Raw genomic sequence first — 20596 nt, forward strand, 5'->3', positions numbered from 1 at the left:
AAAATTTAGCTGGAATAACTTTTTGTAGATAAGTACTCAAATGTTGTTTCTAGGATACATCAATGATAAAAAAAAAACTTCGCGTCCTTACAAACAGAGCTTCCCAACTTTTGATTACACAATATCTGTGTAATCAACGTTAAAAAATCTTGTAAAGGAAGCTATTTATCTTTAAATAATGAACTCTGCATAATGGCAGTGTATTATGAAACCAACCAGGTAATTTGTAATCAATTTGATATTGTGTGCAATGAGAAATTATATTTCGCCAATATTTTTGTTGGATTAAAGGCAACACGGAGCAGAAACGTTTACACTTTGCTGATTTAAAGCGTAATTATAACTAATTTCAAAGTAGTATTAATAATGAAACTGGACAAAGCGCTCAGATAAATTAGTTTAATCGGTGTGGAAGATTCAAGCGTTTACTTGCCGGTACACATTTTTTTGCATACTAATTTGACAACGATTCAAAGGAAGGGCAAGGAAGGGCAGGAAATTGGATTCAATAACTTTACACTTTGAACTTTTACCATGCATGCAACCAAACACAGAAAACTATGCTCATTTGTTGAGTGATTTCATTGAATAAAGTTTCTAAAAGAAACGCTGTAGTGCTATCATAAGGACCATCTATATTCTGTCCTTAATATCTGACAAAGTAAAGAACTGCGTTGGCCACAGTAGGGAATCACGTGACCTAAATCTGTATCCAACTCATTTCGCAGATTTCGCAGAACAAATTTTTGGTCGAGATTATGATGTACATTTCACGCAACAGGGTTTTAAAGGATATGCTAGTAAGTCCTTGATATCTGCTGCTCATATTTCAGAGGCAAGGTGCGTGAATTCTTCGCACTATTTAAGTAAACCAGGACGACCCAGGAATTATAGTCCTACACGTTCTTCTCCTCCGAGGGCACTTGAGTATGTTACCACAGGTGGGTGTGCTTAAGGTCTTCAAATTTAAACCCCATAAAAAATTAAAACTCGTTTACAAATTGCCCAAAAACTATCGCCTTATCTTTCTGGTCAAAGTCGTACGAAATGCAAGTGGCGAAAAATTCCGAAGAAAACGGAACCAATATATTCCTCTTATTGCCGTCAAGCAACAGACATCCGTTTATTCGCGTCCAGGCCTCATCTGTTTAACCATCTTTCTCATCAGATCCCTAAAATGAGAAACTCACAATAAAGAAAACCGACGATACACGAAAATGTGAAAGCGCGGGGTGGGTAAGAAAGTTTAGTTACGAGCCGTGGGAAATCCAACACGTCAATTTTGTTACACTTTGCTCTCTGATTGGTTTTGAAAACTCGCCCCACCCTCTTAATCAATCAGATTTAGACTTGATCACAATTGTTTCCCCACGCTTCGGACAGTTTGATTGATTTTTTTTTTCTGTATTTTTTTTTGTTTTTTTGGATTTGCCTTCCGATTTGTCGCTGTATCATATTTAGTTTCGTTCTGACGAAGCGCTAACGCTCGAAACGTCAGCTTTGAAACTCTTTACGGTGGCTAACTTACGTTATCAACTCAGTTGATAATACTTAATTACCCTGTTATACTCTCCCACCGACGCAACACCACAGTTTCTTAGCAATGCACCCCCTTAATTAATTTAGTTTTGGTTTCACAACACTTGATACAAAACGCTCAATGTGTCATTGCTGGGTTAATGAAGAAGCTGATGGTAAGAAAAGGCAGGAATTGAAGGAATTATTCGTACCTGATATCATTAAGTTTCTCTTCAACCGACTCCCAAGGACTGCGATCTTCACTGAATTCCAGAAGCTCTGTGAACAAAACCAAGATCACATCTGAGAACACAATGAAATTTCTACGCATTATAGCATCGGAAAGCAAGATGTTTCGTTTTTACGTACTCTTCACAAGACTCCCTCTCACCCACCAACGAGGAATTGAAATGGAAAATGATTATTATTTGAAACTGTTCGCTCAGACAGCTACAGAGCTCTTGTCAATTAAAACAAAGGCTAGCAAAGTGAGCAGCCCTTCTTTTCGTTTCCACACTACTCCTTTCAGTAGCCACGCCAAATTTTTCCTTCTTACCAAAAGCAATTCCATGTCTTATGTCTTAATAACTAGTCTCATTTATTTCATTACCGACCTTTTGCAAGTTTCATCTCACTAATCCAGTCTCCTTCTTTGTAAAACTTCACACGTAAATTCTGCAGAGAGAAAGGTTGTTGCATAATAAATCAATGACCTTCACCTTCCACCCCCTCATTCACACTTGCACGAGGCGGGCAGCACATTCGCGCAATCACACCTAGCGTCAATATGTTAACGGCTTTATCCTAATTACCAAGTGATACTCACCAGAAAAGGAAATCTCTCCATGCGAGTGAGCTGTAAAATACGATCCAAATCATATTCCAGACGAGCGACTTTCTTAGCCTGTGTGTAGGTCGTACTCATCTGAGCAACAAGAATGTTGAGCAGAATCACAGTCACTGTTCCCATATACGCCATCATTAGAAGAACTGACAGCCAGCTGCAGTACAGAAAGATTCACAAAGCTAAGCTTATCTACTGAAGGAAAATATGTGTGACTTACTAAACACCACCGCTCCCTTATTACAGACATGATATGACTTGTGACCTTAGCTTCCCTGAGCTAGCTTTTAAAACTCAAATCGTAACAGTCGTTACGCGCAAAGAGAAGCTCAGCAATAACTTCAAAGATTAGTGTCACGTACTTGAAAGGTGAGTAATTTTGCACCATTGGATACTGCTCGGACAGTGCTCGAAACCCGCTCATCAAGACGTCTCCAAAACCACTAAAGGCAAAATCAAAAATTAAAATTAGTATGTTGGGTTTTTTTGGACTTCCCACGCGCTCTATTCAACATCTAAATTCCCAAAATCAGTAAATTGCTTTTGCCAGAAAAGATGAGAATAGTTTGAATAAATACAAAATCTAGCCAGTAAAGAGCAGATCAAATTAATCAATTTACAATGGAAATTATCAAATATTTTATTGACTTGTAACAAACGATACCCCGAGTTGTTTTTTCCAAAACAACCTTAACTTTGTTAAGGAGATTGAGTAAAAATAGATGTACCGAAGTTCTTGGTTTTCACTGGATCCGGAGTAACAGAGGGATAAAGTCAAAGCACCACAGAAGGAGAAAAAGATCACAATAAAAACTGCCATGGATCTTGTTACATCATGTAAAATGATCTTGGCCAAGGTTTGTGTGTATAATCCTGTAGTCCTAAGAAAGATTTAATGTAACGTTAGGTTAGATTGACGAAGGGATGATTTTTAATTCATCAGTGCTCTTTCCGAACTCAAGTAATTAATTGGGAGTTGTAGGTTACCTTGAAACACATGAAAATTTAAATATCCTCAGGAAGTTGAACAAGAAGGCTAAAGATGTCACCATCCACTGTGCTTTATGATCCATGTATCGTAACGGTACTATACACAATATCAACAGTAGGCCTAACCAGTCAAACAAGGTCATCCACGCTGTGAAATAACAACGCCCCTCTCTGCAAGAAATCAAATAATTTCACAACCATGCGCCTCTTCAAATGTGGAGTCATTGCGATATGAGGTCAAATGGAAGGTCTTGATGAAATTTCCAGCAATCCTTGATCACCATAATTACTTACATTCTCATCTGATTGACTTCCTCACAGATGTAAAACACGACCATAAGTAGAGTGACAACCTCACAAAATCCACGCAGTGAGTCCAGTGCACCACTGTAATGGGTGGGGTCCACTTTGGTAGAGGCATGCAGCAGAGAATATGACATACACAGCAAAAAGATGCAAAACAATGCCACTTGGAGGCTAAAGAAAAGAAATAGTAATTATAATTACCTCTGCAAAATTACAATGGAGAAAGGGCACAATATTAGAACTTCAAATGAAGATATAAAACTTAAAGTTCTTGGTAACCTGTATTATTTTTTTTTCAATAAACCTTTGAGAAATCAAAGGCTTTGAAATTTGGACAGTATTATGCACTCACAGCTAGTATTCCAGGGGATACTATATTTATTAAGACTGAATCACTCTGCATAGAAGTTCTTTCTCTGGCTCTCAATCATGTGTGTTGGCAAAAATAAACTCAATGAAATTTGACTCTGTATCAAGATACACTTAAGAATTCATCAATACCTTATTCAACACCTAAATGCCTTAATTGATAAATATGATACAGCTATCTCTAAAATTAACAGTATGGAGCCTGCAAATATAACTGATTTACCTGAGGAAAAAGTGTCCATAACTTTTCCATTTTGTTTTAATCAACATTCTGACAACAGGATGTTGCAAAGCTTCCTAAAAATGGACATCAAGAACTGATTTAATTTTGCCCAAACCTTAGGATGAAAATGATATAAAAATCAAACTCCTGCAGTAATAATTATTAGTCATAAATGAAATATGTTTACTCTTTCAAGATACCTTTTTAAAAACAGATCTAGACAATATTACATATTTCACTGATGAATTTCTTAAAAGCTTGATCGTCTTTAGGTCTGAATCTTACTTTGTTGTTGCTCTTTGCAATGGCATGTAAACAAGACTTGTCATTCAAGTTAAAATATTTGTTTTCCATCTCCTTGTGTCCATCTGAGGCCATAATCTTTGGGGGCCGTCCTCCCTCATCTCCATCCAAAATATGATAATAAAAATGATAGTTTAATGGATCATCAGAGATTGTATTCCAGACTCCCTCAATTGCCTCTCTCTCTTCTTCAGTTTCATAGTTTTCTTGACGTTTTGGAAGATATGGCCAATGAGGATCCACCATCTGGTCTAATACAGCCACTATTGTTTTCTGGAAACAACACAAATCACAGTTATGATCCATCAATAGTATCTAAGTCCTGCTCCACTCTAAATTCATGTTGGATAATACTCAATTAACAACTGCATTGCTAGGTGGAGGTTGGGTGCCTGAAACATCCAGGAGCTTCCTCTATATTGGCAGCCAGCTCCTAGATGGAGACTTCTCCCATTGCTAGCAAATCCTGGCAACCCAGCCATGAGCCCCCACACAAGAAAGGGAAACAGATACTGGCCACACTGAATAAACAGTGGAAAGTGGGAGGGAAGGGGTGGGGAAAACTGCCTCACAATGCTGCAAAGACACTCAAAGTACACGCAAGAATGCCTCAAACGAAGAGCACATGGAATTCCAGTGCATGTGCATATGCAAAAAATTGCTGACCACTAAAGAATACTGATGCCCTTTGTTGTTAACTCCGTTAAGTTGCATTTAACTGGATCTACAGTACTTCTCAACTACAGTCTTACTCCATATTTCAAGGGCTTGGTAGAGAAATTAACAAATCAAAAATTTACTTACACAATATATATTACTGGCTTCCCAAAAATAACTTGGGACTCCAGACGGTACCCTCCTCTTCCCTCTTCCCTCCTCCCCCCCCACTCCACTTTTTCTGTAATAACATAAATGAGATAGTTTCATGCCTGTTTCACTTCTATTTTAATACAATAGATACTGCCAACTCGCCCCTATTGAGTGCAAAAATCCTCTTGTAACTTTAAAGCCATCAAGTTATTCACACACACAAAATGGTAGTCTGTATACAAAGCCTGTGAGCTATTTCAAATTTTGTTAACATCACAATCTTACTCTCATTTTAGGATTCTCGATAATTGCCTTGAAATTGAAAGAGGAGGGTTGAGGATCGGTTATGTCATCTTGTGTCCATGAAAATAAGCCTTGGACTCTAAAAGTGACAAAGAAATAAATTATTATTTCAAAAGTTTAAAATGCAATATTCCAATTAACCCTTTACACCCTTCTGTCGGTATGCATATTCTCTATACTGTTTATACTGTTCTCTATACATATCATAAGATGTTGACAAGGAGAATTTATATTACAATCAACAGCTCCTTAATTGGTGATAATTTCTTTTATTCCTGAGACTTAAATGGGTTAAAGGGTAAATCTTGAGCTTTTAGAAACTCAAAAGAGACATTTATGTCTTCAAGACCATAATATGAAAAACTTTTGTTTATTCAAATTCCAAGCATGTTTCTACCTCTCATGCCACATAACTCTAACCAAAAATGCAGCCACATCATCATTCTCTGTTACTATTGCTAATTCCACAGGTAACATGGCTCTCTTTTCGACAGGTTTGAGTTGTTCTTCTGTCTTCACAACAAGTAACTCTGGACATTTCCTGACAAGCGTTTTGGTGACATGCAAAAAGCCATGCTCTGCTGCATAGTGCATTAGTGTTTTATTTGTTTCGTCATCTTCGTCTCGGAACGACTCGTATCTGTTCCCTGTGTTTATTTCACTTTCTAATAGAATCTCCAAAATCCGATTTATCTACAAAAAAAAATGTCAAAGATAATATTTCCATAATTAGTATTTGATTTATAAGTTAATTCCTACATGTCAAAGCCTTGTGTACCCACCTGTTGTTCAAGTGCACGAAGTTTTTCGGAATCATCTTTGTACTTTTCAGATCCTGGCCACTGTTTTAACATTAAAAGGGCTGGATCCTCGCCATCCAATTTCCCACCATCCTTGTATTTCTGAATCAATCTTTCCACATGAACTTCGTCCATAGCTCTGTTCCACGACAGTCCTTTGTTTTGCTTCTCATGGACCTTAACAGAGGAAAAAAGCTTAGTCGATTGAAATGTTTTTATATGGCTTAAATTTTGCATCAAAGAATTGCAAAATAAATCCAGAAACTTGCGTTTTAACACATATTTCGGGTCTTTCACCTTAATCCAGAACTCCTCGTCAAATTGATCTCGTATCAAATCGTCTTGCTGGTGATCACAACGGCGATCAATTTCATTCTGATCTCCTCTTTCGCTGTCGTTTTCAGCACGGTCCAAATTAGGCTCTCCTCTACTCATTCTTGAATTGTCGTATAGCAGCCACATTTAAGTTGTATGTTTTAAATAGGCACCATATTTTGGGGACAACTTTGGCTAACTTTTTTATCTGTAAGTAGGTAGTACCGTGCGAGTGCCAACCTCGTTCCCAGGGCTTCCTCATTCAGTTTTCAAGATGGCGGCGGGTCGAGGGGAAAAAGTAGCAAACAAACCATTAAAACGACCGCTGATTGGTGCTTTTCTTATGTAATAACCTTTCATAACCTCACGTCTTTTATGACGAATATGGTGGAAGATGGCACTGCTTGGGAGGTCTAACCTTTAGTTGATTCTAAGCAGCAGTAAGTTTTATGCGAACCTGAAAATGTGACAAGTTTGCTGCTTTTGGAAGCAGATATGAAGTAACGAGCCTAAACTGCAAAGATTACTCGTGGATTAGAGCAGTTAGTTTCTACCCGCTCGATCATTTGCGGTAAAGTGGAATTAAAATTTCGGGTGGAACTATACTGAATGGCCTACCATTTTATGAAATACTGAGGGGTAATGCAGTATTGTTTCTCTATTGCGAAACTAAACATGGAAATCTCAGGATCCGGTCAATTTGAAATTCTGATTTACTACCATCTGGAAAAAAATCATGGAGGTAGTGAAAAAGGTCGTAATCAGCCGATCAGATGTCTTTCAGCAATCACAATAACCTTGGCCGACCACTACCTGACCAAGGAACCCGTGGGGACGAAGTTAGCCTGTTCCAGGCGTTCAGTTAGTAAAAGGAAGCACGATAGTAAACAGTCCTTGGAGAAACGTAGGAGAAGAAGGACATCAGCCGTCCTGAGCCCCCCTGCCCAAGGATTTCCATGTTCAATGGAGTGGCAGAGTGTGCAGATCAAGGATCGGCTTGCACAGTCATCAGAGGGCGTGTCGAAAGGGACAACCATTGATTCTCGGACCCGAGAAACTTGCCATCATCGGTAGCATAGGAATGTGAAAGCGTAAGAGATTTGGGTTCGATCGCGTAATGAACGACCCAAACCTCGCTTTTTTTTTAATCCTCCGTTACTTTTGCGCCGTTTGCTATGAATGGCTCCGTTTTACAATCTGAATGCCTGGAACAGGCTAGGACGAAGTTGATAACTAAGGCATTAGCTCAACTCATCCTCAGAAATTTAGCGGCTTTCTAAATGATAAACTAACAGTCCCATGGAAACCAGAACGTAAAGCGCCGGTAAGTGTTATTGGCACGAAACTTTGGGTGCGAGGTATTGTTTTGAATTATTGTAAATCAAGATAACGATGATATCGAAAAAAAATTGAATTTTTCCGCCTAACCTTCCCCTTTTTGTATAAGCATGCGATTCGCAAGTCACCACAAAGCAAAAAAATAAATAAATAAATAAATTCAAGCCGCTAGCTGTGAACAATGCCAAATTATTTGTTAGTTTTGTAGGTTACCGAAGTCCCCAATGAATATTTTATGAAAAGTGCCAAACTCCAACAATTAATCGCAAGCCTAAGCCGGCGTGCAGAATAACTATTCTTTTTCGTCTAAAGTACGATCTCTGATACATTTAACGTCCAAACAAACACAAAAGGAAAATAGAATTCGTATAGAAATTCCTGAAAAAACCTTCATGAGGATATGTTTTTCGCATAAAATGCAATTTCTGTTTCACGTGCGATTCACATGTTTGCTTTTCGTATAAAATGTAATAGCTCAGAGTGTTCTTTTGCTTTTGTCGAATTCTCCTTTCGCAAGGACAGTATTCGTTTCCTATCTGAAAGAGTAAACCAGAATACCCGAAGCAGATTTATTTCTGATTCAGTTGTATCCCCACGCACTAATTCGAGTTGGAAATGAAATGCTCATTGTTTTTGTACACTGAAGGCGACAGAACCAAAGGTAGGCGACTGATGAATTATTTTCAAGGCAGGCTACGAAAGATTACAGATATGAGAAATATCAAAAGCATCTTGGTGAAAGAACGAGATTTCAGGAGAGTTCTTCGCTCCTGTGAATGTGTTGTGTTGATCGGGACACGCCAAGCTTTATCCCTCATTCAAAACAAGCAGCAAGAAAAAGATGATGATTACATCACATTTGACGGAAAAGTCATACATGAAGAATTGACAGAAAACCAAGAACTCGTTAAGAACAGGCTGATCATCATTCTCTTCACGGAGAGAAGTGAGAATGACTGGATCCCGTCAGATTTTGATGAAAATCGAATTTTTCATGTAGAAGATGGAATTGTTCCTCCCAATGGGAGTCCCTCCTTAACACATCTCGAATATCGCATGAAAAAAATATTGCTTGGAGATGACTTCCTGTGCTGAGCGCAAGAATGATGGAGTTTATAATAAAGGTTTCTTCTTGATGGACAGCAAGAGCTACAATTGTAAAAAAAACGTGCTTCTAACTTGATTGCTCTTGAACAACCATTTCAGTGTGTTAGACTGATTGATAATTAATCGAAGCTGTGTGTATAAATCGTTTTCTTCAAACAAAACACTTGTTTGATGGGTACACCCTTGGCTCAACCGAGTGATTAAAAAGAGTAAATGGTATAAAATTATAAATAAAAAAATTTAGCAGAAAGAGCTTAGGATATTGTCGATGATACATAGTTAAACATAGTTTCGAGGAGACCACAGAATTTAGAAAATGTTTATTGCATTTACATACAGAGCTTCTGAACCGAGAAGTGGAGAAAATTGCCTAACGTCCAACTTGCATACTCGAAATTCCTTAACAAATGTTAAGGTCATAGTTTTCTTGTCTTACTAATGTTTATTTATTAGTTCACGCTGAGGTGTGAAAAAAATCTAAAGATGTTTAATAATACGGTTGTCATACTCAAGGCGGGTCACACAAGTGGGAACTTAGAGCAAAAAAAAAAGAAAAACGCTCTGGTGTTAAATGTTTTGTCATATGGATGACTGCGATGAAGAAACCGTCTATGTTTTAAACTATCGGAGTAATTGGCTTAAAAATGCAATTTGTTGGGTTAACAAATAAACCAAGAAAGAAAAGCATCCCCCCTAAAAAAAAAATGATCGACGCTGGAGGACTTTGCTCCCCTATACAGTTTCTTCTCTTAAACCATAACAATACAATTATGTCTCAAGTACCGTGGAATTTCGTCGGTCGCCGGCTGGTTCCGCTTTGTAGCAAAAGGCCCAATTGGGACCCAATCATTCTTGGTTCTCTCCGTAAAGAAAACTATCACCAATCTGTCGAGCAGTTCTTTGTTTCCTGTGAACTCGTCATGTATCACTTTACCGTCGAAAGTGATTAAGTCATCTTCGGTTTTTTGGCGTTGGTTTTGAATGAGTGACGAAGCATGACGCGTTCCTGTCAAAACGACGCAGCTGCTGCGAGAAAGTTCATTCTTAAAATCCTGTTCCTCTGCCAGAATATCAGTAATATTTCGTAAATCTGCCACTTTTCGCAGCAAAGTCTCAAGGCTCTGGAACCATTTGATATATAATTTGTAGAAAATCACGCAGTTTTAAACGACAGCGACTCAAAATGTTCCTCGCGTCGTTGCTCTCGGGGTCATAATTTATATCATTGAGAAACCGGCTTCGTGCACGCTTAATTGCCTGTAAAAAAACAATTTCTTTATTTCGTACTTCTTTGACAACAGATCAAAGTAATGATCTTATATGGGGCAGGAAACTGGATTCAACATCTTTACAGATTGAACTTCAACCGTGCATGCAACTAGACAGTGAAAAATACTGCTCATTTGTTAAGTTATTTCATTGAATTAAGTTTCCAAAAGAAACGCTTTAGTACCATCTCAAGGACCACTTATATTCAGTCTTAAGTATCTGACAAAGTAGTGAACCGTTTTGGCTACAGCAGGAAATCACGAGACCTAAATCTGTATCCAACTCATCCAACATCTTCGCATTTCTTAGGAACAAATATGGAGTTGAGAATGTCACGTAAATTTCACACGACACACTGTGGCTCACATTTTAGAGGCAAAATGCATGAATTCTTAGCCTTACAGGATGACCACAGTCCTACACGTTCTACTATTCCGGAGGCAATTGGTTATGTTACCACTGGTGGGTTTGTGCTGTCAGGTCCTCAATTTTAAACCCCATTAAAAAAAATTACAATCAAAACGATATCCCGTTCGTTTGAAAAAAGTTTCAAAAACTATCGTCCTATCTTTCTGGTAAAAGTTGTACAAAATGCAAGTGGTGAAAAATTGCGAAGAAAACGGAAGCAATACATCCCTCCTATTGCCGTCACGCAACAGACACCCGTTTATTCGCGTCCAGGCCTCATCTGTTTCACCATCTTTCTCATCAGATCCCTAAAATGAGAAACTCACAATAAAGAAAACCGCTGATACACAAATAAGAAAGCGGGTTGGGTAAGAAAATTTAGTAACGAGCCACGGGAAATTTATTCAATTAATTTTCTTTCACTTTGTTCTTTAACTGGTTATGAAAACTTGCTTTATCCTCTCAATCAATCAGATATAGATTTGATGACAATCGTTTCCCCGATTCGGAAAATTTAATTGATTTATTTTTTTATTTTTTTTATTTTCCATTTTTCTACTTTTTGTATCCACCTTCCGATTTGTCGCTGTGGCTAATTTAGTTTCGTTCTGACGAAGGAATTGAGGGAATTGTTCCTACCTGATCTCATTAAGTTTCTCTTCAACCGAATCCCAAGGACTGCGATCTTCACTAAATTCCAGAAGTTCTATGAATACAACCAAGATCACCTTATTTATAGCATGGGAAAGCAAGAGATCTTTTGCTTTTACATACTACTTTCGAGACTCCCTACACCCACCAACGAGGAATTGAATTAGAGACTGTTCGCTCAAATAGCTACATAGCTCTTGCTAATATAAAGGAAGGTTTGTAATTTAAGCAGCCCTTCTTTTCGTTTCCACACCACTCCTTTTAGTAGCCACGCCAAATTTGTCCTTCTTACCAATAGCCATTCCACCTTTCAGCTAACAATATCCTGTGACTGATGGTATGTCTTAATAACTAGTCTCATTTATTTCATTACCGACCTTTTGCAAGTTTCATTTCACTGATCCAGTCTCCCTCTTTGTAATACTTCACGCGTAAATTCTACAGAGAGAGAAAGGTTGTTGCATAATAAATCAATGATCTTCACCTTCCACCCCCTCATTCACACTTGTACGATGCGTGCAGCACATTTGCGCGATCGCACCTGGCGTCAATATTATAACGGCTTTATTCTAATGACCTTGTGGATACTCACCAGAAAAGGAAATCTCTCCATGCGAGTGAGCTGTAAAATACGATCCACATCATATTCCAGACGGGCGACTTTCTTGGCCTGTGTGTAAGTTGTACTCATCTGTGCAATGAGAATGTTGAGCAGAATCACAGTCACTGTTCCCATATACGCCATCATTAGAAGAACTGACAGCCAGCTGTAGGAAAGAAATATTCACAAAGCTAAGCTTATCTACTGGAGGAAAATATGTGTGACTTACTAAACACCACCGCTCCTTATTACAGACCTGATATGACTTGTGACCTCATCTTCCCTGAGCTAGCTTTTAAAACTCAAATCGTAACAGTCGTTACGCGCAAAGAGAAGCTCAGCAATAACTTCAAAGACTAGTGTGACGTACTTGAAAGGTGAGTAATTTTGCGCCATTGGATACTGCTCGGACAGTGCTCGAAACCCGCTCATCAAGACGTCTCCAAAACCACTAAAGGCAAAACCAAAAATTAAAATTAGTATGTTGGGTTTTTTTGCACTTCTCACGCGCTACATTCGACATCCAAATTCCCGCGATCATTAAATTGCTTTTGCCAGAAAGGATGAGAATAGTTTAAATAAATAAAACATCTAGCTATTAAAGAGCAGATCAAATTCAACAAATTCCAAAGGAAATTATCAAATATTTTACTGACTTGTAACAAACGAAACTCCAAGTTGTTTTTTCCAAAACAACTTCATAGCTTTGTTAAGGAGATATACTCAACAGAGACGCACCGAAGTTCTTGGTTTTCATTGGATCCGGAGTAACAAAGTGATAAAGTCAAAGCACCACAGAAGGAGAAAAAGATCACAATAAAAACTGCCATGGATCTTGTTACATCATGTAAAATGATCTTGGCCAAGGTTTGGGTGTATAATCCTGTAGTCCTGAGAAAGATTTCATGTAATGTTAGGTTAGATTGACGGATGGATGAGTTTTAATTAATCAGTGCTCTTTCCGAACTAAAATAATCAATTGGGGGTTGTAGGTTACCTTGACACACATGAAAATTTAAATATCCTCAGGAAGTTGAACAAAAAGGCCAAAGATGTCACCATCCACTGTGCTTTATGATCCATGTATCGTAACGGTACTATACACAATATCAACAGCAAGCCTAACCAGTCAAACAAGGTCATCCACTCTGCGAAATAACAACGCCCTTCTCTGCAAGAAATCAAAAAATTTCCATTACTTTGCCCCTCTCCTAAAACTCCATGAGGTGTTTTTTCCCCTCCAAATGTTGAGATATGTGGCCAAATGGAAGGTCACAATGAAATTTCCACAGTGACCCTTGATCACCATAATTACTTACATTCTTATCTGATTTATTTCCTCACAGATGTAAAACACAACCATAAGTAAAGTGACAACCTCGCAAAATCCACGCAGTGAGTCCAGTGCACCACTGTAATGGGTGGGGTCCAGTTTGTTTGCAGCATGCAGCAGGGAATATGACATGCACAGCAAGAAGATGCAATACAATGCTGCTTGAAGGCTACAGAAAAGAAAAAGTAATTATAATTACCTCTGCAGAAGCAAAATGGAGAAAGGGCACGGGATTAGAGATTCAAATGAAGATGTAAAAAATTAAGTTCTAGGTAACCTATAAATGTCTAATATTTTGGTAAGAAATCAAATAATATTTTTGAGAAATCAAATGTTTAAATTGGACAGTGATGCATGCATTCACAATGATCCAAGGAGCACTACAATAAGACTGCACCATACGCCATGGAATTGCTTTCACTAACTGATTATGTGGTAGTGGCAAAAATGAACTCTAATTGTCTTTTTTTCTGGTATTTAAAGTTAATCAATGTATAATTCAACACCTATGTAAATAAATATGATACAGTTATTTCTAAAATTTTTATTATGGAGCCTGCAAATACAACTGATTTACCTGAGAAACAAGTGTCCATAACTTTTCCATTTTGTTTTAATCAACATTCTGACCACAGGATGCTGCAAAGCTTCCTAAAAATAAAAATCAAGAGCTTATTTCTGCTGAAAACAAAGGGTGACAGTGCTCCAAGAATCAACCCCTGCAGTAGTACATATTTCTAATCTTTGAATCGTTCTACTTTTTCTAAATATCTTTTAGTAATTAATGATATGACATATTTTACCATTGAATTTTTTCAATATTTGATTTTCTTTAGATGTAAACTTACCTTATTGTTGCTCTTTGCAATTGCATGTAAACAAGAATTGTTGCTACAGTAAAAATACTTGTTTTCTATCTGCTTCATGCATCCATCTGAGGCTATATTTATCTTCGGGGGCCGTCCTCCCTCATCTCCATCCAAAATATGATAATAAAAATGATAGTTTAACGGATCATCTGTAATTGTAGTCCAGACTCCCTCAATTGCCTCCCTCTCTTCCTCAGTTTCATAGTTTTCTTGGCGTTTTGGAAGATATGGCCAGTGAGGGATCATCATCTGGTCTAATACAGCCACTACTGTTTTCTGTGAACAACACAAATCATTAAATGCTACATCAAAAATAATTAATTTGTACATGTATGTTAAATAGTAATCAAAGATTGATAGCCATGAAAAGGAAATGAATAATTAAATACCTGAGACTCACTAATAAGAGATTTAAAAAAAATTACATGAACAGGGTGGGTATTTTCCAACACTTTAAATTATCTCAATACAAATTAGAAGGGTTTGATAGAGAAAATTAGGATGTGACTTACATGATATCTTTAACTGGCCTTGGAATAATAGGATTGAGGTTTACAGAAGGTAGCACAACTGAACCCCTCCCACCTATTCACAATTTGAACAATCAGATGCAAATGCAGATGATGTTTTCCATGTTCAGACCCAGAAAAAGGTACTTTGGAGCTGATGCTAATAAAAAATATTAAAAATCTTTCACTGACCCACATAGAGCTCCAGTACTTGCTAGCAGCTTTTCTTAACCCATCAAGCTATTTACCTCATGAATAAGAGTTAAGTACATTTAAAACCTATGGTTCATTTGAAATTTCATAAATATAACAAACACACCTTCATTTTAGGATTCTCAATAATTGCCTTGAAATTGAAGACAGATGGTTTAGGATTGATCATTTCACCTGCTGTCCAGGAAAATAAGCTTTGAACTCTAAAGGGTCAGAGGAAGTAGATGATTACTTTAAAAGGAGGTATATCATGACCATGTCCTGAATAATCAGAGGGCACTCACAGCTTAATCCAGTCAACATAAAACTCTGGCATTCATTTATCAATTTATTACCGTGACCTATTAGTCAGCATTCAGTTTGAATAATAGGACTTGATAATAAACATGCTAGGTTTTTTTTAATGTTACCCAGACTTTTCAACTTAACTTTTTCATGAAAAAGAAATAAATGTACTCAGTACCAAACAGTGAGGCTTCCATAATGTATTCATGTACGTCTAGTTAAATTGTAACGATGTTTATACCTTTCGGGCCACATAACTCTTACTAAAAATGATGACACATCATCCTTCTCTGCTGCTATCGCCGATTCCACCGGTAACATGGCTCTTTTCTTCACAGGTTTCCGTTGATCTTCTGTTTTCACAGCCAGCAGCTTAGGACATTTCCTCACGAGTGTTTTAGCAACATACAAGAAGCCAAGTTCTGCTGCATAGTGCATTAATGTCTTTTTCGCTTTGTCATCCTCATCTTGGAACGACTCGTATTTGTTCTTTGAGTTTAATTCGCTTTCTAACAGAATCTCCAAGAACCGATTTATCTACAAAACACATGTTAACAATAGCTTCCATGATCAATTTGGCAAAACACTGGCTAATAACCCGCAGCTGGCTCAGCTGTAGCCCGTTGTTAGGCTACACTTAAGTTAAAAGAACCCCGTGAATCCAAAAGATCATGTGTAATCAGTCGTTTACGAAGTGCATGGAATCTTGAAGACCCACTGATTTACGTCTCAAATCTAACGCTTTCCTTACACTTTGAGCGCAGAATAGGGAACTATAGTTAGTAAATACTAATAACAATGTGCATATATATACCTTTTGCTCAAGTCCAGGCAGTTTATCAGGATTATCGTTGTACTTTTTGGAGACTGGCCATTTCTTCAACATCAGCAGAGCTGGGTTCCCACAAGCTATTTCTCCACTTTCCTTGAATCTCTGAATCAGTCTTTCAACCTGGACTTCATCCATAGCCCTGTTCCATGACAAACCTTTGTTCTGCTTTAAATGAACCTTACAATAAATAAACAGAGTTGGTTAATAAATTAGATAATCTATGGTATGACAAAAAAAATAGACCTCAGAATCACAAAATGAAGTAATAAAACCCGCCTTTACCTTAATCCAGAACTCCTCGTCAAACTCATCTTCTATCAAATCTCCTCGCTGGTGATCACGACAGCGATTAATTTCATGCTGATCTCCTCGTTCGTTGTCCTTTTCGGCGCGCTCCAAACCTCGCTCTCTTTCGCTCATTCCCAAATCGTTTAGCACCAGCCACATTTAAGCTATGTGTTTTGAATATGAGTGCACATGAGTGCACGTAACTTTTCGTAGGCAGGCTCTATCTGAGTAGTCAGTAATATTAACAGAGGAGTGATCGAAAGACTAGGAGATCTCTGCCTTAGTCATCCCCAGGAACCTTTTATCCCCTCGGTATAGGAAATAGAGAAGCCCCTGAGCACTAGGTTAATTAGTAACGGCAAAGCGGGTAAAGTCCAATATTCGGTATGTCACATTACGAGTGATTGACAAAATCGGACGACCGCGAAGCGGGAATCCGATTTTTCAATTAAGAGTATGATTACGGAAAGAACTGGAGGACACGAAGTCCTGTTACCAATTAATCATAACCGTTACAATTTCCGGAAAAAAATCAAATGCATTTAAGACAAACATCTCCGGTAGAGAAAATGTTTAATGAAGTAAACATTCCTTCATTTTTGGAATTCCGAAGTTTTTATTCAGGATAAGTGGCTGTTGCTGTGGTTATTGTGATCAATTCTGTGATTAGTGGATTCAGCTGAGTGGACTTAGTATGATTGGGATGATTCAACTGTTCGATTACAGGTTTCCGATTACAGCCCATTGTCCGATTGCGCTGTCCTATTACAACTGTACAGAATGATTAGTGAAAATTAAAGCAGCAAATACACCAATCATATCTGATGAAATTGTAACGGTTGTGATTAAAGGACGACATTTTACGCCCCGAAATATTCCCAAGAGCTGTCGCACATTCAAGATAAAGAGAGTTTTTAGCCAGTTGAAAACAGCGTAGTTGAAAACTCGTAGCCTCTTCCCTTGGAAATAAATTAATTTGACAAACCCCTAAGATTGTTGTTGAATGCGGCAATTTCATTAACTAATTTTGGCTTGAAGAAAACGATTCACATAACAATATTAATGACTACTAATCTGTCACAAAGTAGACAAATCGGAAAATATGTCAAAATAACTCATAATGCACACAGGTAGAAAGTCGTGAAAGATACGAAAGAATGTATTCGCGATGCACGGTTTCAAAAGCCAGAATGGGTATTTAATGATAAATTTTAGACTCCAAAAGTTAGGAACAAGTGCCAAAGTAGGCGTTGTGAGTGCTTCTATTATTCCAAGGTGCAAGGAAACTCCAATAAAGCATGAATCATGTCACATTTTCCTCCCAAACACTCAAAGGATCGATGCAATTTTTTAAAGCAAGTCATGAAAACAGCTTTACAGGGGTAAGTCTTTCACGTACAGTTCAATATCATTTCATATGCAGTTCACACGTTGTTACTGGTATATAATATAGAAGTTCAGCGTGTTCCCTGGCTGTGTCGTTGGCTGTTTCTTTTGCAACCACACATTTAGTTTCCTTTGTGAAAAGTTTTGACCAAAACATTGGAAAGCGGGTTTATTCAATTCGTTTGAATCAATTACGTCTGAATTTTAGCCGAAAATGAAAACCTCACTGTTCCTGTATACAGAAAATGAGAGCGTCAAAGGTAGGCGACTCATGAATTATTTCCAGGGCAGGCTTCGGAAGGTTGCAGATATGAGAAATATCACTAACATTTTGGTGAGAGAACAAGATTTCAGGCAAGAACTTCGCCTCAGCGAATGTGTTGTGTTGATTGGGACACGCAAAGCTTCATCCCTCATTCAAAACAAGCAGCAAGAAATAGACGAAGGTGATATAATTTTTGACGGCAAAGTTATGCATGAAGAGTTCACCCAAAACAAAGAGCTTATCAAGAACAGACTTATTATTATTCTCTTTACTGAAAGAACCGAAAATGACTGGATCCCGGCTGGTTTTGATGAAAATCGAATTTTTCACGTAGAAGATGGAATAGTTCCTCTCGATGGATCACCCACTTTAACTCATCTTGAATATCGTATGAAGAAAATATTGCTAGGAGATAGCTTCATGTACTGAGCTCAAGAACAATGAAGTGTACGATAAATCTTTTTTCATAGAGAGCAAGAACCACAGTTGTAAAAGGCTGACGCCTTAACTGATTGCTTTATGCATCACTTCTGTTTCAGGATGTTAGATATTAATCTCAGTTGTGTGTATTGATGAATTTCCTCAATCTAAACACTTGTTTAAAGGTTACACCCTCAGCTCGATCGTGTGATTAAAAGTACCGGTAGATGGTGTGGAATTGTTAACATAAGAAAATTTTCCTGAAAGAGCTCAAGATATTTGAAATCAGTGCTTAAATACTATTTCAAGGAGACATCAGAGTTACAAAAACCTGTTTACGGCATTTACAGAGCTTTCGAACGGAAAAAAGGGGAATAATGTGAGCAACGACCTCAGTCATGCTCTCTTTATTTTTCTTAAAGACTATTCAGGTCATGATTTCAGTTGCCTTATTAAGGATTCAATGTTTATTTATTTAGTCTGTGCATTGTGATGTTAAAAAAAAAATCAAAGATATTGGTATTCCTTGTTTAAGTTTTGGAACCACAGGTGTATCATTAGCCTCTGTTCAGAGTTGTTCAGATCATACATATATTAGGGTTTTCAACACAGTATTGGCACGTACGGTCGAATATTAGGAGTAGCTGAAAATGGTGACGTTTTGTTGAACCTCGCTTTTAGGGTTTCTCTTCCTCCAGGCCGACCACATGAGAACGAGATTTCGTGCATGTCTTGTACCCAGACTTCCTACGACTATAAGGTTGTCCACTCAAGGAGAAACACACAAGTGAGAGTATAAGAGCCAGGAGAAAAAGTTCTGACATCGAATACTTTGGTACATAAATGACTGCGACGAAGAAAGCGTTGAACGTGGTCTGTCCTAAACTAACGCTGAAACTGACTTCAAAAGGCAAATAAATCAAGGAAAAAAGAGAGATCGAGCAAAAACAAAAAGATTGAAGCGCGAGAACTTTGCCCCCTCGTTAGGTTTCCTTTCTAGAACAATAACAATACAATCATTTATCAAGTACCGTAGCATTTCATCAGACGCGGGTTCCGCTTTCAGCCACACGCTCCAATAACTCGATCAAAAAAGTGAAAGAAGTTAGAAAGTTCAAACGCAAAGCCCTTACCTTAACGCATACAAACATGAATGGCCGGGATTCAAATTTAATTCTAATCCTCGGGACCGCCGTTTATTACTAACACCTTTTCTTACAAATAAGGTTTGATTTTAAATGTCTAATTCAGTCTTAGCAAATTCGACTGTCCTTTAAATGTTGGAGACTTTGCGATATTTCATTCTTCTGTCTCAAAATTACACGCGAGTTTTGCCAGTCAAGATTCCCTTGATGCAGTCTTCGAGATGGTCTAGGGAAGGATTTCCTCTCTGAATTTCTTCACCTTGCAGGTTAAAAATTCTACTTTCATCCAAACCGGTTGGGATCCAATCATTCTTGTTTCTCTCCGTAAAGAAAACTATCACCAATCTGTCTAGCAGTTCTTTGTTTCCTGTGAACGCGTCATGAATCACTTTACCGTCGAAAGTGATAAAATCATCTTCGGTTTCTTGGCGTTGGTTTTGAATAAGTGACGAAGCATGACGCGATCCTGTCAAAACGACGCAGCTGCTGCGTGAAAGTTCTTTCTTAAAATCCTGCTCCTCTGCCAGAATATCAGTAATATTTCGTAAATCTGCCACTTTTCGCAGCTTGCCTTGTAAATAGTCCTTAAGCTGTTCTGCTTTAGCGCTGTCGCTTCCAGAGTACAGGAACAGAACGCATTTCATTTTCAGTGAGCGCGAGGACAATTGAGACAGATAAACACGCTCGTCAAATGTATCACTGAATTTCCGTTCGTAAACTTAAATAATTCGAGGGAATTTCCGCTTCTTTAAATCTCAGATGGCAAAATCAAACGCACCTTTGTTCCCTCGATAAACCACAGTCGACAAAACTGCTTCAATATCCCATATTCCTCTAAATCATGCTTTGAATGGACAAGAAATATATCACGGCCACTGAGCGTAAATAATTTGCGA

The 20596-nt window shown here is 37.9% G+C and overlaps 2 protein-coding genes across 2 annotated transcripts; both read right to left on the minus strand.

Annotated features, from left to right (window-relative positions):
• Nucleotides 1-632: 632 nt before the first annotated feature.
• Nucleotides 633-6981, minus strand: LOC131770950 (uncharacterized). Its single transcript, XM_059086668.2, has 14 exons — nucleotides 6764-6981; nucleotides 6449-6643; nucleotides 6064-6359; nucleotides 5649-5745; nucleotides 4536-4826; nucleotides 4251-4324; nucleotides 3647-3829; nucleotides 3350-3523; nucleotides 3091-3243; nucleotides 2725-2805; nucleotides 2345-2519; nucleotides 2133-2193; nucleotides 1731-1797; nucleotides 633-1172 (listed from the first exon to the last, which is right to left on the minus strand). The coding sequence occupies exons 1-14, from the start codon at nucleotides 6926-6928 to the stop codon at nucleotides 1124-1126; spliced, it is 2061 nt and encodes a 686-aa protein (XP_058942651.2). The 5' UTR covers nucleotides 6929-6981; the 3' UTR covers nucleotides 633-1123.
• A 3408-nt stretch (nucleotides 6982-10389) lies between these two features.
• LOC131772435 (uncharacterized) lies at nucleotides 10390-16729 on the minus strand. Its single transcript, XM_066159194.1, has 14 exons — nucleotides 16479-16729; nucleotides 16179-16373; nucleotides 15606-15901; nucleotides 15186-15282; nucleotides 14337-14633; nucleotides 14066-14139; nucleotides 13475-13657; nucleotides 13153-13326; nucleotides 12894-13046; nucleotides 12526-12606; nucleotides 12147-12321; nucleotides 11932-11992; nucleotides 11543-11609; nucleotides 10390-11211 (listed from the first exon to the last, which is right to left on the minus strand). The coding sequence occupies exons 1-14, from the start codon at nucleotides 16641-16643 to the stop codon at nucleotides 11163-11165; spliced, it is 2067 nt and encodes a 688-aa protein (XP_066015291.1). The 5' UTR covers nucleotides 16644-16729; the 3' UTR covers nucleotides 10390-11162.
• Nucleotides 16730-20596: the final 3867 nt, after the last annotated feature.

This window comes from Pocillopora verrucosa, chromosome 12 (assembly GCF_036669915.1).
Source record: "Pocillopora verrucosa isolate sample1 chromosome 12, ASM3666991v2, whole genome shotgun sequence".
NCBI lineage: Eukaryota > Metazoa > Cnidaria > Anthozoa > Scleractinia > Pocilloporidae > Pocillopora > Pocillopora verrucosa.